This window comes from Panthera onca, chromosome F1, assembly GCF_046562875.1.
Source record: "Panthera onca isolate mPanOnc1 chromosome F1, mPanOnc1 haplotype 2, whole genome shotgun sequence".
In the NCBI taxonomy this organism is placed as follows: domain Eukaryota; kingdom Metazoa; phylum Chordata; class Mammalia; order Carnivora; family Felidae; genus Panthera; species Panthera onca.
In genome coordinates, this window is record NC_138355.1 from 9506408 (window position 1) to 9525278 (window position 18871).

An 18871-nucleotide genomic window follows, 5' to 3' on the forward strand; every position below is an offset into this window, starting at 1 on the left:
TGGACGGTTTTCACCCAAATTAATGAGACGTTCTTATGTGAAGAGGAAACAGCAAATTTTAACAACAAAACTGGGTTTATTTTTAGAGACATAACTGATTGAAAAAAAAAATCCTTCTGTACTGAGACATGGCGTACGTGATCTCACCTTATGGGGAGTTTTTAGAAAATTCACTTTAGCTGTGAGTTATATAAATATTTCTGTAAAGTTCTATTTGGGGAACTTAAGAATTTATTGTACTTCACTTCAACTCAAAAATAACCTGTATTTTCTAACTAATTTTGGCAAGAAGCTTCCAATGTAAAATAGATGCTTTAGTTAATAAATATTTTGGGTATGATTCTTTTACATTAATACCATCCACATACAAAGGAGTAAATTCATCTATTCAATTTACTGAACACCTATTCAATCATAACAGCTCTCTCTATATATACAGCTTTTCACAGTTTAGAAGACACTTTCATATAAAGTACAGAATTTACATGTTGTGATGATTAGAAAAGTAACATAATTCTTGCTTTCACTCATTTTCATAAAGAAAAATGAAGTTGGCATAGAAGAGAAAAAAAAAGGGTAATGATGAGGATGTAATGCTTTTTGCCACTGAGATAAAATTAACATATAACATTGTATTACTGTTGACCCTGAACAATGTTGGAGTTAGGGGTGCTGGTCCCTGACAAACTTGAAAATCCACACAGAACTGACTCTCCCAAAACTTCACTACTGAAAGTCTACTGTTAACAAGAAGTCTTACCAATAACGTAAATAGTTGATTAACATGTAAGTTCTACGTATTATGTATGGTACCCTTACAATAAGGTAAGCTAGAGAAAAGAAAATGCTATTAAGAAAATATAAGGAAAATAAAATACATTTATAGTACTGTACTGTATTTATCATAAAATACCCATGCATAAGGGGGCCCTAGCAGTTCAAACCCATGATGTTCGAGGGTCAGTTGTACTTTTAGGGGCTCCTGGGTGGCTCAGTCAGTTAAGCATCTGACTTTGGCTCGGGTCGTGATCTTGCGGTTTGTGAGTTTGAGCCCTGCGTCGGGCTCTGGGCTGACAGCTCAGAGCCTGGAGCCTGCTTCAGATTCTGTGTCTCCCTCTCTCTCTGCCCCTCCCCCACTCATGCTCTGTCTCTGTCTCTCTCTCTCCCAAAAATAAATAAACATTAATTTTTTTAAAAAACTGTACTTTTAGGTACACAGCATAATGATTTGGTATATGTATACAAACATACTTTTAAAAGGAGAGTAGGCCGATAGAATGAATAGAAGAAATCTCAAAACAGAATGCTACAGTCTAATTCCTCAAATTTCCAATTTAGTGTATTTATCCAGATTACTTAGATGAAGAAATTGGAATTTCAGGCAGGCCCATCCCCTTCCACTGGGAGCTTCCCAACACGGGTTTAAATCCTGCCAACTACATATCTGCTCCCTATTTACAAAGGCACTTTGTTTGATTTCTTAGCCATCTATGCCTAATTTCTTCATTATTTGCCATCAATCTAATCTGTCATATGGCTCAGTGGGGCCCACACACACTACTTGTACATAGTAGGTACAAAAGTCAATGTGTTTTGATTTGACTAAAATTATCTTGAAGAAGGAAAATGGCCTGGTTCTCAAAGAAGAAAATAAACACATCAGCTTAAGAAACCATATGGAAGACAATGAAAGTATCCAGCTCTAGGGAGGTCTCCAGCCACAGGTCACAGGGTTCTACTCTTCGATTCCTGCTAAACTGCGTAAAGCACTGACTTTACGGAGCACACCAATGATGTTGCTGGTCAAACCTGCCTGGGACATAAATCTGAGACGACTAATTTATTACGCTGAGACGTCAAAAACAGAATCCAAAGAGGTTCAGGCCAACTGACACAATAGGTCCAAACTAAAACGATCAACTTTCAGAGAGACAAATGCAAATAGCTGTATTTACTGCCCGGTGTAGGGAAGCAGACACGTGCTGTTTGGGGTTTTAACTGAACTCGAGCTCAAGAAGAGTTCACAGTGAGAAATATTTGATAAACACATAATGCAAAAACGGTACCTGGTTCCAAAGCTAGATTAATGTAAGCTCACCTGACTGGTCAGGTCATACCAAAAATATCATATGTAGTTACCATGACTCTGGAGAGCAACTAGATAAAACAGAACACAGTCAGGAGAAAGAGATGTGGGCAGAGAATGTGAATAAGACTCATCAAGACATTAGTAAAAATATACTAACATATACCAATATATACTAATATGTTAACATGTACAGATCAGTTGTATGTCACGTACTGTGCTATGGGGTTAACATAGATTATCTCCAATTTTTATAAAACCCTGTAAAGTGCTAATTTTATCTGTCCTCATTTTACAGATCAGAAAACTGGGGCTCGGACATCTTAAGGAACTTGCGCAAGTTCACCAGGTAGTAGGTAGTGAAGGGAGAATTTGACTATAGGCATGTACTCTCAGGGCCTAACCGCTTGGCTACCTCTCTACTCACTCATCCATCCAGTTACTGGGGCCTTCACCTCATGTTAGACACTGGAGCACAGGAACCCCAGAGGAAATAAGACAGTAAGAGTCTCTGACCTCAAATAATGTACATTCCAATAAAAGAGACAGATTTTTTAGTAAAAAAAAAAAAAAAAAAAGAATAATGAAATAATTAAAAATTACAATAAGTTCCATGGAGGAAGTAAACCAGATGCCAAGAGAGACTAATGGGGTGGAGACAGGCAAGTGGGACTTAGAAAGAGAAACAGCTGGTTAAGCACAGGAAGAGTGCAGAAGAACAGATAAGGTGGAGCTGACATGTTTGAGAAGCTAAAGGAAACCCACTGAGGCTTGAGAGAATGGAGACAGGAAGAGCAGGTGAAGGGGTAGAAAGACAGGTAGTGATCAGATTACACGGGGCCTTGGAAGCTAGGAGTTTGGATTTGTGTTTCTAAATGCAAATGAGAAGATATCTCAATGATGCAATTCAACTCACAATGTGCTTCAGTAAATGTTGAGTATGGACTGAGGGGGACATGCCTTCATGGAACCAATATTGTTGTGGTGGGGTGGGGGAGGGCAGATAATAAAATAAGTGAGAAAGATAGGGAGTAAAATAAAGCAGAAAGGGCAAGAGGGAGTCCTGGGGTAGCAGGGTAAAATTTAAAATAAGGTGGTCAGAGAAGGGCTCACAGAGGAGATATGAGAGCAATGACTTGAAGGCTGGTGATCCATAAGGCTATCCTGAGGAACAGTGTTCAGACAAAGGGAACAGCGAGTACCAAGGCCCCAAAGTGGGAGTGTATCTGATGTGTTTGAGGAACATCAAGGAAGCCAGTGTAGCTACAGCAGAGAGGTGGGGGGCGGGGCGGCGGGGGGTGTAGGATCTGATGTGTTTGAGGAACATCAAAGAAGCCAGCATAGCTAGAGCAAAGAGATGGGGGTGGGGGTGGGGGGGGAGGAGGATCTGATGTGTTTGAGGAAGAGCAAGGAAGCCAGTGTAGCTAGAGCAGAGAGATGGTGGCGGCGGGGGTGAGGGGGGCAGGGAGCATGGAGGAGGAGATGAATATGGAGAGGTAACAGGAGAGCCAGACTGTGCAGCACCTTCCCCTTGTAGATCACTGTAAGGACTCTGCCTTTCACCATGACTGAGATAGGGAACCAATGGATGGTTGTAATCAGAAGAGTGACAAGACCTGACACAGTTTTCACAGGGTCCCTCTGGTTGCAAAGGGACTAGATGGGGAGAAACTGGGGAAGAGAAATCAGTCAGGACATGATTGCAGTAACACCAGTGAAGACAATGGTATCTTGAACCTGCAGGGATCGTTGCAACTGATGAAAGTATATGGATGACAAGCAAGCACCCAAAAAGATGGTCAATATCATCAATCATTAGGGAAATGCAAATTAAAACCACCATGAGATACCATGTCGCTCTTACGAGAGTGGCAAAATACAAAAAGACTGATCAAATGTTTTAAACAAGTTAATGAACTGCTAAAATGGAAATGTGACTATAAAGCAAGTTCCTTTCCTCATGACTCTAACACTTTTTGTCTGCTCTAGCACAACAAACATGTACTAGGAGTTAGAGGAGGTGTCGTTTAGTTGAGGCACTATTACTGAGTATTTTCTTTTAAATGTTTTTCTTATTTTTGAGAGACAGAGAGAGACAGAGCATGAGCGGGGGAGGGGAAGAGACAGGGAGGGAAACACAGAATCCCAAGCAGGCTCCAGGCTCTGAGCTGTCAGCACAGAGCCCAACGTGGGGCTTGAACTCACAAACTGTGAGATCATGACCTGAGCCGAAAGTTGGACGCTTAACAGACTGAGCCACCCAGGCGCCCCTATTACTGAGTATTTAAAGTTCATTCTTCAGTTCACCTGTGCATTCATTTACTCACTTGTGCAACTGACAGATAAAACTTTTGGTAAGCCTTCTCTGTGCTGGATACTGGGGATGCAGAACAAGATACAGACTCTGACGTCAAGTGATTCACAGATATTTCTGGCAAGAGACTACAGTTTTCTGGGGCTCAGTCTTCCATCCTCACCTCTGGAGCCTCCTTTTGTCCTCCAGATATATACGGATCAGTGTCTCTACTTATTCTGTCCCTTTTACCTGAATGGCCTTTCCTTCCTACTCTTGTTCCCCTCCAGACTAGGCTGAAATACGACATCTAGGGTAGGATTCTTTTTTTAATGTTTATTTATTTATTTTTGAGAGAGAGACAGAGACAGAGAGAGTGAGTGAGGATGGGGCACAGACAGGGAGAAAAAGAGAGGCCCAAGCAGGTTCCACACTGCCAGTGCGGAGCCCAATGTGGGGCTCGAACTTGAGTTGTGACCTCGAAGTTGAGATGGTGACCTGAACTGAAACCAAGAGTCAGAAGCTTAACTGACTGAGCCACCCAGGTGCCCCTGTGGTAGGAATATTTTTTTAAGCAACAGCTCTGTTGACATAATTCACATATAATTCTCTCATTCAAGTGTGCAACTGAACATGTCTTAGCATATTCACAGAGTTGTGCAACCATCACATCAGTTGATTTTAGAGCACTGTATTGCCCCCAAAAGAAACCCCATACTCATTAGCAGGAGTCTCCATTTGCCCCTAACCTCCTCAGCCCCAAGCAACCACTAATCTTTCTGTCTCTAAAGATTAGCTTATTCTGGATATTTCCCATAAATGGAGTCATACAATAAGTTGTGTTTTGTGACAGGCTTGTTTCACTTAGCATACTTCTTTCAAGGTTTGACCATGTTATAGAATGCATCAATACTCCTTTCATTTTTACTGCCAGTATATAGAAATAGATATAATCACATCACTAGTTGATGAACACTGAAGTTGTTGCCATTTGGGGCTATTATGAATAATGCTGCAGTGAACATTCAGGAACACAGTTTTGTGGAGACATGTGTCCTTTCTCTCAGGTATACATGTAGTAGTAGAAATGCTGGGTTGTACGGTAACTCCATGTTGAACCTTTGAAGAAACTGCCAGACTTTTCCCCAAAGCAGATGCACCACTTTACAATCTTAGTAGCAATGCACGAGGCTCTGATTTCTCCACATCTTCGCCAACACCTGTTATTATCTGTCTTTTTGGTTACAGTCGTTCTAGTAGGTGGGAAGTAGTTCTTATCTTGATTTGGATTTGCATTTCTCTCACAGCTAATGATGATGAGTGACTGTGCACAAACTTCTTCTGCCATTTGCCTGTCTTCTTTGGAGAAGGTTCTTCACCCATTTTTAAATTGGGTTGTCTTTTTATTAAATTGTACGCATGCTTTATAAGTCCTAGTTACAAGTCTCCTACCAGCTAGGTGATTTGTAAACACGTTCTCTCCTTGTGGGGATTGCCTTTCCACCTTCTGGATGACGGACCATTGAAGCACAAACATTTCCAATTTGGATGATGCTTGATTTATTCTTTTTCTTTTGTTGCCTGTGCCTTTGGTGTCATAATGAAGAAACCACTGTCTAGTCCAAGGTCACAGAGATTTAGGCCTATGTTTCCTACCAAAAGTTTTAGAAGTTTAGCTCTTACATTTACGTCTTCACTTTGAGTTAATTTTGGAATATGGCGCAAGGTAGCAGCCCAAGTTCATTCTTCGACATGTGGGTATCCAGGTTGCCCAGCACCATTTGTTGAAAAACTACTCTTTCCCCCATTGATTTTTCTTATCATCCATGTGGAGAATTGGCTGTTGAGTAGAATCTTTTCAAACTCTCTCCCACCACAGGATGCCACCCCTTGCACTGAGCCCCCACCTTGTCACATTTCACCTCCTCACCAGACTAGAAGAGTTGTATGAGCAATACACATAGTTTATTTAAATATATCCTACTGCAACCCCAGTGACTATTTGTGAGTGACATATAATAGTTTATCAGTAATATTAAACAAAGTAGTGCATAAAAGTGAGATAATCATTCTGTGCTCCCCTGCAGTCTAAACCTCTACAACGTGAAGGGGACAGCTTAAGTCATTAAACACTTTCTGGCTCTCAGTGCCCATGAAGCCATTGCTCCTTATGACCTGAGGCCCTCCAACTCTGGTTTTTCATATGTGGCCAATGAAACGAGGGAGGTAATGAAAAAAATCACCTCCATCAATTTTATTGCTATGTGATTAAAAAGCATCTTCTGAAAAATGCCAAGCTATATGGAATTACTCTCAACAACCAGTAATGATTTAGGGGAGAGGAAGTGGGGAGAAGGTGGTTATAATAGCAATTCTAGTTTTAAAAAATCTATTATTATGGATCCCTCCTGAAACTGCTGATGGAACATAATGGATGGATCTGTGGTCATGTTTGCCTTTCCTGAGTTAGAGTCTAATGGAAAGCCCAGTTATTCTTAGTGCAAATGTCTATAGAACGCTTTCTAAAATCTTTCTCATTTTCTCTTCCTTTTTCCTCCCTTTTCCTCTACTCTTCTTTTCTCTTTTTTTTAATTGTTTTTTAAATGTTGATTTATTTTTGATAGAGAGAGAGAGAGACAGAGTATGAGGGGGGGAAGGGCAGAGAGAGAGGGAGACACAGAATCCAAAACAGGGTCCAGGCTCTAAGCTGTCAACAGAGCCCTACGTGGGGCTCGAACTCAGGAACGGTGAGATATGACCTGAAGTCACATCCTGAAATCAGATGCTTAACCAGCTGAGCCCCCAGGAGCCCCTCTCTTATTGTTTTTATAACTGAGACAACTCTAGGGTCCTCCCTTCTCTTCCAGCTGATGAGGTAAGTCTAAGGTATCCTAAATTCAGCATTTAGAGACTTAAGACTGGTTGTCATCATCAGCTAGTCATACTTCTTGTATGACATGTTAGCAAGATACATACAAAGATCAATATCCACTCATAGATTTTAAAATATAGACAGGGGCGCCTGGGTGGCTCAGACAGTTGGGCGTCCGACTTCAGCTCAGGTCACGATCTCGCAGTCCGTGAGTTCGAGCCCCGCATCGGGCTCTGGGCTAATGGCTCAGAGCCTGGAGCCTGCTTCCGATTCTGTGTCTCCCTCTCTCTCTGCCCCTCCCCCATTCATGCTCTGTCTCTCTTTGTCTCAAAAATAAATAAACGTTAAAAAAATTTTTTTTAAAATAAAATATAGACATAAATAGATATTTGATCCATTATCTTAACTCCACCTTTCGATTAAAACATATCTGGTTCTTGCTATACGAACCCTTGTATGGCTTCAATCACTATACAGAGAGTGGACCTTTAGTAACTTAGGAAAGGAACACTGACCCGGTCCTATAATTCTATGATAAATTTCAGTGGAGAGGCAACTTGAACATGATACCCTAAAGTTTCTAATTCAAATTAGGATATGAAAATTATCTCTCACTATGAGTGAATTCAGGTTTCTATGTAAAATTCTGAGCAAGTGAAAGAAGGATCCAAAAGAAAAGGCGGTACTCGCCATGAAGAGACAAACTTTCAAGTGGAACAGTTCTTTTCAGTCCATCTTCTTTTTTTTTTTTTTAATTTTTTTTTAACGTTTATTTATTTTTGAAACAGAGAGGGACAGAGCATGAATGGGGGAGGGTCAGAGAGAGAGGGAGACACAGAATCTGAAACAGGCTCCAGGCTCTGAGCCATCAGCACAGAGCCTGACGCGGGGCTTGAACTCACAAACCGCGAGATCATGACCTGAGCCGAAGTCGGATGCTGAACCAACTGAGCCACCCAGGCGCCCCTCAGTCCATCTTCTTAAGGTGTCCTCAGAAGCATTTACTTCTCTTTTTTTCCCCTAGCTGCCACTCTAAGAAAACAGGAGCACTCTCCTGCACTTCAGTGGGAACTTTCAACCACAGCTTGATTCATGATTTCCAAAGCCAGGCTGATGCTATCAGGTGCATGACTTATTACCATGGAGAGAGGCAGAGCAGAGATGGAATGATCATCAGAACTTCGGTTGTAAGTAGAGAGATGTGATACAAAGAACAATTTCCCATTCCTCATGAGGAAGGCTGTAGGCAGGCAAGAAATAAGGACACTGCTGCTCTCTTGTCTTTTCCCTAAAAACTAAATGTGACTACAACTGATCCACCTAACTACAGATGTTAACACCAAAAAAGGGTTAGATTACTTTGACAGTCTGTTAACAAGAATAATGGGAGAATCTAGACATGTTGCAACTTACTAACAGTCAGTTACATCTAGAATCTGCAGAGTTATATCTATAACCTCCGCCTGGGGTGTCTCTTACACCGGACTCCAATGAGGGCCCAGGAAACATTCCAGGGATACATGAAATCTCTAAGAGAATTTTAAAAAGTATTTTTTTTTTGTTTTCACTCAGATGATTAACAAAAAAATCAAAATACAGAAATTGAACATGATCATATTCTAGGTCACCTAGGTACAGAACTGCCACACATTTCATTCCTGGACTGCACTTTGTTAGAGCACCAAGTGGAAGCTATTAGGATCATAATTCTCCAACAGGAATACACCCTTGTCATCCTGGGGATCGAGAGTTCACACGGGAACTCCAGCTGAGGATATTTCATTCCACAGGTTTCAGGAAAGCTGGCTACTCCTCTAAAATACTTCCTTGGACAGTGTGCTGTTGCCTGAAATGTATCCAATAGAATTTCATTCTTAATTCAGAGTAGGGCTTTAATCCTTATTGCAAATTAAAGTCTGTCTTGTAATCAAATTCAACTGTTTAAAAGGCTAGACATTTTATTGTCCTATTATTAATCATAATGAAAAAATATGATCTAAAATTGGTGACAGTAAAACTTCATTTTTATCAGATCAGCTGAATAACTGGAATATTTGAAATGACACTTGAAACTCCATGCGATTTATATTGATTTTATTAATACTTAGTTCATAATTAAGAGAGGCAGAGAAATATCTCCTGTGTTTCTGGAAACGGAGGAATTTTGAGTTAGAGAAAACCTTAGCTATCACTTCCCCAAGCTTCTCACTTCACTGGGAAAGAAGGTGAGGCTCTGAGAGGTTTGCTCAGGAAGTTAGCCGAAAAGCCAAATCAAGAAGTCAAGTCTTTGGACTCACAGTCCGAAGGTCGAGTAGGACCCCGTCATTTGAAGATATCTTCCATCATTTGAAGATACCTTCTACAAATCATTAAGGGAACTGTGAATTCTTTATTTTTTAAAAAAAAAAAAACTCATCCTACTTGATTCTAACATTATTTATAAAATGACATTTTATTGTATGCTATCTGAAATTTGAAAATCTTGAAATTATTTTATTACATAGAAAGCACTACAAAGGAAATGAAAAACCAATGCAAATATTCCCCAAATATAACATGACTTCTGTGCCTGACTGCAGGGCGTGCAGTATGTTATATAATAGGGAACTGCACTGGGATTCTGAACCTTACAGAAAGAAGCCTATTTTCTATGGCACTGGAGATGTTGGGGTCAGTTATGCAAGCATGCTATGGAATCAAAAGACACATATGTTCCTTGAATGCATCTTCCTTTTCCACAGCCCACCCCACCGTTCCCATTCCTTTGCTCAAGCTGCCACACTGGATCTTCCAACCAAAATGCCTTCCTCTCTCATCTCTAATGGGCAACGTCCTTTAAGGATGCCATCTCTCCCTCTTCTAAATCCCCATCCCCCTGTGTAGTTTGCTAATTATAGTTACTAGGACCTCTGTGACATATAGTTATTTGCATACCTGCCTTACATCTTCCCTTCTCTAAGAACCAAAAAACAGAAGTGCGCTCCAGCCCGGCACAGTGCATGCAATATATGGTTGCTGAATTAAAGCAACAAGTGAAGTTTAGGGCAAAAAATTCTAAATTTGTAACAGTGACTGTTCTATTCCAAATCTGACTTTTTTTTATGTTTGTTTATTTTTGAGAGAGAGAGACAGAGACAGAGTATTAGCGGGGGAAGGGGAAAGAGACAGAGAGAGGGAGAGAGGGAGAGAAACAGAATCTGAAACAGGCTCCATGGTCTGAGCTGTCAGCACAGAGCCCGATGCGGTGCTTGAACTCACCGACCGGAAGATCGTGACCTGAGCTGAAGCTGGACAGTTAACAGACTGAGCCACCCAGGCGCCCCCAAACCTGACTTATTATTCCTTCCTTTAAAAGTACAGGTACATGGCCATATTGAAGTGATCACTACGAAGAATAGGAAGTAACACATAAAAATGCTGGAGATATAGTTAAGTGAAATAAGCAAAAACCAGAATTCTACCAAGTAGCATGTTTGCTATTTGCAAATACCATATATGCATATGGACAAAAGTAAAAGGTAAAACAGAAAAATGAAAACAATTTGCTCTACTGGGTGATGGAATTATTGGCTTCTGTGAATGTGCTTATGTTTATATAATATTGTTTTAAAAGTTGTACATCTGTAGTAATGAGTAATATTTACACTGGATATCAGTACTAATATTTCTGGACTGTAAAAAAAGGAAAAGCACACATAGCTGCCCTATGGCTAACGCTTCCCAGCTTGCTGGCCAGTGTGGCCACACAAAACGCTGCTGGCCATCTGGTAGCTATCCCTATTGCGGACTTGGTACCCAAGACGATGGTCTCCAAGAGTGGCAGGTTGGTCTGTGGGTCCAACCTTTAAAGTCAAAAGAAGCAGGCAGAAAGTTTTTTAAGGACCAAAATACGTATATCCAGTGAAACTGAAAATACAGCAAAAATTCCTTGAGTTCACTTTACAGTTTTATATTCCTATCCAAAGACATTTATTTCTAAATGTTTACCCCACAAGGCATATGCTTTCTAAACTGGCTTGTTTTCTATCCTCTTTGTACCCTTATCTCTGAACAGCCCTAAGTTGCTATCTTCAGATATATTGTTTCTGCTTACACATTTGATCTTTAAAAAATACATCATTATGGTGAATAGCATTACCATGTCTCTTGGAGAATCAAAGGACTCTTTTTTGAGCGTATAAATTTCCACTGGGTTTTCATGAATGGGGTAAACACGTACTGCCCAAAACATTAACAGAGTTACCAAATGATGAATGTCCCAATAATCTCCAACTTGGTATTACTCACTGGATTGATTTGGAAACTGTTCTGTGCAAAAAACAAAACAAAAAAACTTACTTTTTAACTGCTAATTTTGTAATTTTACCGACACAATTACGGTTCAAAATGAAGAAATTAACTTTGCATGGTGTTTTAGAAAAAACAGAAGTTCAATAATCTTTTATTAAATGAATTTTATTTTTATTTACATGATCCCATTTGTCCCATTCAAGCAGCGCGCGGCACAAGAACAAAAGAGGCTGATTTATTAGACATACGCCGGGCTGAAGAATTTTCTCACAATTCTTGGTTAGGCTGTGATAAGAACACAAATTTATCTGAACAATGCTTTAGGGCGTACTTAGGGAAGATGCTAGAAAAAAAAGCTTTATTGCATCACACACATGGAACCAGATTCTGCCTCGCATGGGCTGTAGCCAGCATGAAGTTCACACTACATTAATTTGCACTTGTCGATATGCTGCTTTGCAAGGTTTTTGTAGGCATGTTCAAATGTGTACCCCATCTCCTCAACTAGAATATAAACTCCCTCAGGGCAGGACCTGGGTCTTCCAGCTAGCACCCCCTCGGTGCCTCCTGCACCGGCCTGGGTAGGCCAAGCCCTCGCACGCGGCTGCTGCCTGAGTGAGGAGCAGGGAGAGGGACGCGCTAAGCCTCCAGCGCTGGAAGAGGGTGTGAAGAACACTGGAGAGCAGCTCTGTCATCACCAGGGCCGAGTGATTACATGTGCTAACGGCATGCCCAAGTGGCCCCTCTCCCAGTCAGCTTTCAGAGGCAGAAGTGAGACTGCAGGTGGTAGTTGGAAAGTCTCTCAAGTCTAGCTCTCCAGAAGCTATCCATTATCTCAGTATACTCCCCCAAAGCCTTCCGACGAGATCACATGGCATTTCAGACACAAAGCAGAGAACAGAGCTGAGGAGGATTTCGCTTTAATCTGTAGGTGCTAAATTACAAGCAGAAAAGACAAATACCACTACTAGCCACTTGAACAGATCGGAGTGAAATATTCTGAGGATGCTCCCACAATCCAGTAGAAGACAGTGGACCTCGGAGGTCCATTTGCTGGGTTTTCAGCATATTGTTCTTATTGTTTGAAACTGGCAGTTTCAGGGAAGAAAGTTCCATTGCCTGTTGCTGCAATCTACTGCAATCATCTTACTCTCAGAAAGTTCTTATTTCAGGCTATTGTGATTTCCAGTTGCTGTGATTAAATAGCTTTCTTCTTATTCTTTCCATATTGAGGATCAAGGCGTTTAAACAGGTGTTAAGCTTCCTCCCTGAAAGAATCTGTCTAGCCCGTGAAGGTAGCGAAGATTTAGACTTCTCAAAATAAAAAGGTGTAATTCTTCAACTTTTCTTCATTGTCTTTATTTCTCTGCCCTTCAGTAGGACCTCCTTTTAGGACTTTGAAGCCTTCTTCTCATCTTTACCCAAAGCCATACAGAACAGATGCATGTCTTGCAACAATTTAAATAAGTCAACTGTACTTCAGAAATAATTCCTCCATTGAAACAGTCCACGTATGACGTCAGTACTAAAGTGCTGAATCATACTGCTGTAGATAGGAGTTCAAATTCTTGTTTGGCCCAATTTTTCTAGCCAAAATTTTCTGATCTATTTCTTTTTTATATGTGCCCTACCCTAAAATATTTGTTTTCATTACCCCACTCAAGTAATTTTGAACTTCAATGCCTCCTGCTCAGTTGTAGCTACAACTCCAAAGTTATAACTTATGCAATACTGGTGGGGAAAAAAAAAAAGTCTTATCTGAAAAAAACTGTACCAACCTAAAAGAAATTGTGCTGCAAAGCAACTTTTATATTTATACTCTCACCTAAGCCATTATTACACCACGTGCCACCACTAAGATGATGACGCCATAAGCAGTCACACACTCATTTGGCAAGGCCATGAGATGACGAAGAGGCCATGGAAGAGGCCACGTGCTGCACTGAGAAATACTCTAAAACCATTAAGTTATCATCGAAGATTGAGGAGTCTTTGAACCCAAGCTCCACTGTTTAGTAAGGCAATGAGAACCCAAAGACATACAGTTCTATTTCTATACCCAGGGCCGGGGCTGGCCGACTTGGTCCATAAGGGCTCAGAGCGTAAATGTTTCAGTCTCCGTGGGCTCGAGTGTCTCCGCCACAACTCAACTCTGTGTAGCAGGAAAGCAGCCGTCGACAATAGAGAACGAATGGATGTGGCCGTGTTCTAACACAACTATTTGTCAAAACAGACAGTCGGTTGATTCGGCCCATGAGCCGTCGGTTACGGGTACGGGGCCCGCGGGCGTGTTACACACTCCTCCACGTCTGCGTGTGTCAGTGGGAGTGCACGTACGTGCAGCAGCACACCACACCTCTGCCTGCCTCTTCCCACTGCCTTGGCACCATCACGGGCGTGTGATGGGTGCAGGCAGATGGGGCCCCGTGTTGAGAAGCCTGCCGTTTAGCGCTCTGTGGTCGACCTCTCAAACTTCTTCATGACTATATATTGGCACTTGTGTTTTGTCAGGAAAGTCTGAGGAGGCAGTGGCGCTGCTGCTCGGGTCCGCGGTCTTGTCCCTTCCCTGCCTCACAGCAGCCCCGAGACGGTCCTCAGACACCTGTTCCCCTGCAGTTCCCTCGTCTGGCCTGAGCTGTGTTGTGATCCTGCCCTGTGTCTCGGGTGGAATCAGGTCATGGGAGTGGTGTGGGGGTGGGGTCGTGTACTGCTGTCATGCTCTGCCTCTGACAGGAGCCCAGATGTGAACCTGGAGAAGATGGGGTTGAGGGTGTGTGCCCCTGACATCACAGGGCAGGACACAGAGGTGGCTACATCCCTGCCTCCGACAACACCCAGTGGCCTCAATATACAGCCTCTGCTTACCCTGATCCAGCTACCAGGTAGGTCTCCCCACTGCTCACCCCACCCCCCACCCCAGGGAGCCCTGTGCTGGAGATCATCTGAAGTTAAACAGCAAATAGAAAACACCATAACTGGGCGAGAGAGAGAGAGAGAGAGAGAGAGAGAGAGAGAGAGAGAGAAAGGGACAGGGGGAGAGAGAAAGGCTATAAAAGAAAGGAAAATTTTTATATTTTAATACCTTTAAAACATCACTTTTCCCCTGCATTTGAAATTACTGCATTTTCTGTTTATACTATGCCCTGATCAAACCTTTTAGCTCTGAAGAACCACCTTCGGAGATTCATCTACCAGAATGGAAGGTGACAAAGAAACTTTCACTTCTTCGTCGGCCATAACCTTTGTAATGGGCTTCCAGTCACACTCCTGAATCTTAAATGTAAGACTGAATTAATTACAAAATTTGTCTTTCAGACTCTACAGGGCTCACTTCAGGATATGACTATTGGGGTTGCGACATGGTAGCCATTTTCCTTCAGACAGTTGGCTCTAGGATTAATTCATATTTCTTTAGAATGATGCTGACGCACCTTATAAATTCAGAGCACAATCAAAATATATGTGTGAAATTTAATGAGACAACAACAGATAAAGAAAGTTGAAATTTTGCTGAGATATCCCTTTATCTCCTGTGAAAGAAGATCAAACCATAACATTCTGACACACAAAAATGCTCCTGTCTGTCTGGTTCTAAAAAAACAGCCATAAAACAGACATTGTTAAGATGGTCAGAGGAGTGTGAATATGGGCTTGGCATTATCAGATATTAAAGAATTATTGTTGGTATTGTCATGTGTGATGAAGACCTGGTGGTTATGAAAAAAAATATCCTTCATAGATGCACACTGAGGGGTTCATGAGTGAAATAACATCATGTCTGAGATCTGCCTCAAATACTTCAGCAAAAGGAGCAATGGGGGAAGAAGACAGAATTCGGGAGAGAAGAGGAAGAAATAGACGACAAAGGCGACCAAAAAGACGAAGGAGGAAGAGAGGAAAAAAACCCACGAGATCGATGGAAAAGAATTGGCAAAATGGTGAGCCTAGGTGATGGAGATGTGGGAGTTCATATTAACATTCTCTTTGTATGTTTTTAAATTCCAGTAATGGAGTGTGTGTGTGTGTGTGTGTGTGTGTGTGTGTGTACCTGTTGCTTACAAAAAAATTGTAATAAAAATCAGGGTACAGATTTTTCATTCTCCTCCAAACCAAATGTCTTTTTTTTTTTTTTTTTTTTTTTTTTTTTTTAGTTCAAGAAGCGTCCTCTCGGGCTGGCAGGGCCGCTCTATGCTGATGTGATACAAAGGAGTTGATGGGAAGGATAATCCGCCCATGGGTTCCTGACACAATATAAAGAAGAAAAGGAGAAAGTGGGAGGAAGAGATCGCTATTGTTAGTCCCCTAACCCTTCCTTCTAATTATGCCAGAGTCAAGGCTCGGGTCACAAAGAAAATGATTTTGGTGCTCAACCATTTGCCCTATTTTGTAGACATCAAAAAAGCTCTTGTTCTTACCACATTCCAATCTCACAGTTTCCCACCTACTTTAAAAATGTATCAAGAGTCCAGATTAACAAAAATATGAATAAAATGACTATATTACAAGGAACACTTTGTTTGTGAAGCTAGAGATGGCCTTCTTGTCATGCTCAATTGCGTGATGTGTAACACTCTAAAAGTTAAATACACTTTATATTATTATAAGTATTTCAGATAAATGCTCGACATGCCCAGCTTTTAAAAGTTGAATGTAAATTTCTCTCTTGAGTGCAGATGGTGGGCAAGCAAAGGAGCTCTTTGGTCTTGCGGACAGAAGGTCAGGTCATGGCTGAAAGACCAAAGAACAATTGCTGCTTTGCTCGTCCAGATCATCCTCGGAATGAGACACCACTCCTTTCTTTTCAGAAACTGTCTGTTTGATACAAAATAGTTACAAAGAGTACCTATAAGATTTCCTCACATTCTGTCCAAGAGAAAATGGTAACGAGCACATCACATCACAAGCATCTTGTAACTGTTCCAAGGTTTTATTCCTAACCCTCTGACCTCCTGAGAAGGCACATCTTTATCTAAAAACACTGGAAATCATTATGAAAACTGCTAATGTTTCACTATGTAGCAGGAAATGGTTTACAAATGGAAACGGCTCCTTTTAAAATCCTGCAACCTTAGCCTCCACATCATTGCTGGTTAATTGCCAAGAGCTATAAGCTCTGAAAGACAAATACTACAAACGCTTCTACACGTTATTCATTTACAAGTGATATGCTAATCTTATTATTCCTATAGTGTTTTTTCTCTCTGGAACATTATCCTGTAATTTTAAATAACTCAGACACTCTTCCTATTTGTTTTTCCAGTTAGTCCAAGATGTTATATTGGGCAGATGCTATAAAATACTATTACAAAAGTATATAATAATGCTAGTGAGCAAACCAAGATGATACCCTTAAAAAAAAAAAAAGTCAAAATACATCAGGAAAGGAAAGGAAAGGAAAGGAAAGGAAAGGAAAGGAAAGGAAAGGAAAGGAAAGGAAAGGAAAGGAATGTTCCGTTTGGTGTGGTAGTCTTAGTCCTTCTGTCGAGGACAGAGAGGATTTTCAATTCTACTATCAGGCACGCCCCCAACTGGATGCCATGAAATAGTTTCATTATCCCTACATGTTAGTAATGAAAATTCTGAAAATTAAAGTCTGAATATAGCGGCACAAAAGCAGAATCTGATTTTGGTTGTTCAGATGTTAACTTAATGCCAGAGATTTCAGCTATGCCTTGAAAAACTTTTTGTACTAAATTTCATTATCACTTTCATTTTTAATACTTTTCCCAACTGTCTCTGTGTCATCTGCATAGAAAGTTGACAGGGTTGAAAGGGAAAATATGCTGGAAAGTATAATACAATGCTTTGAACTAGAAATATGTTTTGAAAAAATTTACCAAGAGCTACCTACTTTTAAATTGTGGGTTTTTTTTCAAAAAAAAATATTGACACTGAGAACTCATTTTAATGGAATAGATTTATCAATCTGCTTTTGCTGAATATAAAGAATGAGAGCCTCCAATGTTCTGTACTGTAACATAAAAATAGAAAATCCAAAGTGAGTCTATTAGAATTGCCTCTCTAAAAACTTTATCCATGTCAACAATTAAAATTGGGAGTATCTACACGATCTCAACAAAGATATAACATAAAACATCTGTTCAGCTGAGACTGAAGTAAGCAGCATTTTCCCCTAACATTTCTAATTTCCCTGTATTTAGGCAAACGTATTCATGGTTATCTTAGTTAAAACTGGTTTCACTCTGCCAACAATCAATTTGATTGACATATTTACATATCAACTCATCTCATCTTACAAATTTTAAACTTTTTCACTTAAAATTGGATTCAAGTTGGCATCTTTCAAGAACTTTATGTACGTATATTTTAGGTTCAAACTGTGCATTAGAACATTTTTTTTTTTTTTACTTTTGTAAGTAATAGATACACATATCCAAATGTATTATTTATGACCTGTCAGATTGGGATTTTATATGCATGCGGCTGTATTCTCACCATTTCATGTGAAAGGTGATAATTTTAGGCAACTAGAAATGAAATTCTTTTAATAGTATAAACTGGATTGTTCCATTAGTTAGAAGCAATATAATAGAAATAAATAACTTACGTCTTTAATTAGGTCTTTAATTGCTGCAGTTACCCTTGTCATCTCTTACCTGATCTTTCATTTCAAGATCCCTTTTAGTTTTTGCTCTGTACTCTCTGTGCTCCTTCTCTGCCTCATCCTTCTCCATTTTGGTTTTATTCAACTGATAGCGCATTTCCCCACACACCTGTTAGATTGTAAAAACTACATCAATAGCTGCTGGAATCTACCAGGCAATGCCTGCAATTAGATCTTTTGGTGCCCCCTAGAGGTCATATAAATAAAATACAATAGAACTCTTCTAAGAATGGCATTTTCTGTTTAGAATATTCAATGTAATCTGTTAAGATGCGAAGGCAGTATCAGGTACTACTGAGTTTAACAACTTCAGATTACAGATAAAGAAATGTATTGAGAAATTTAAGTAATGTGCCCAAGATTTTTTTGTGGGAAAAATCGTTTCAATTGCACGCTATTATCCAAAATGCATTATCACCTCAATCTTAACTAGGTAAAATCATTAACTAAAATATTAAGCTATATCAATACTCATTCAAATTATTACAGTTAAACAGACATTCTATAAAATAAAGGTTTCCCTTAAAGATTTGATCAATTAGGCTTTTATTTAAGAAATTTATAAAGGAATTTTTCTCTCTGCTAATAGGCTATATGATCGGTATTTAGGTGTGCAGTGGTCCTTAGTATTCACTACAATCTCTCAGATAATGTCAATCTTATGCACAGTGCTATGCACTTAAATTAAGAAACACTGTCTCGTAA

General features: G+C 40.3%; 1 protein-coding gene across 12 annotated transcripts in view; it reads right to left on the reverse strand.

Annotated features, from left to right (window-relative positions):
- Positions 1-18871, reverse strand: part of SDCCAG8 (SHH signaling and ciliogenesis regulator SDCCAG8) — a 245777-nt gene that overhangs the window by 143018 nt on the left and 83888 nt on the right. For 11 of the 12 annotated variants that reach the window (XR_013553167.2, XR_013553168.2, XM_078440951.2 and 8 more), the window contains one exon: positions 18159-18275. The exons of the other annotated variant lie outside the window; for it this stretch is intronic. Coding sequence is in view for 9 of the 11 variants with exons in the window: in XM_078440951.2 (XP_078297077.2) it covers positions 18159-18275 (117 nt within the window). In the remaining 2 variants the exon portion in view is untranslated. The remainder of the gene's footprint in view (positions 1-18158; positions 18276-18871) is intronic. 12 annotated transcript variants of the gene reach the window in all.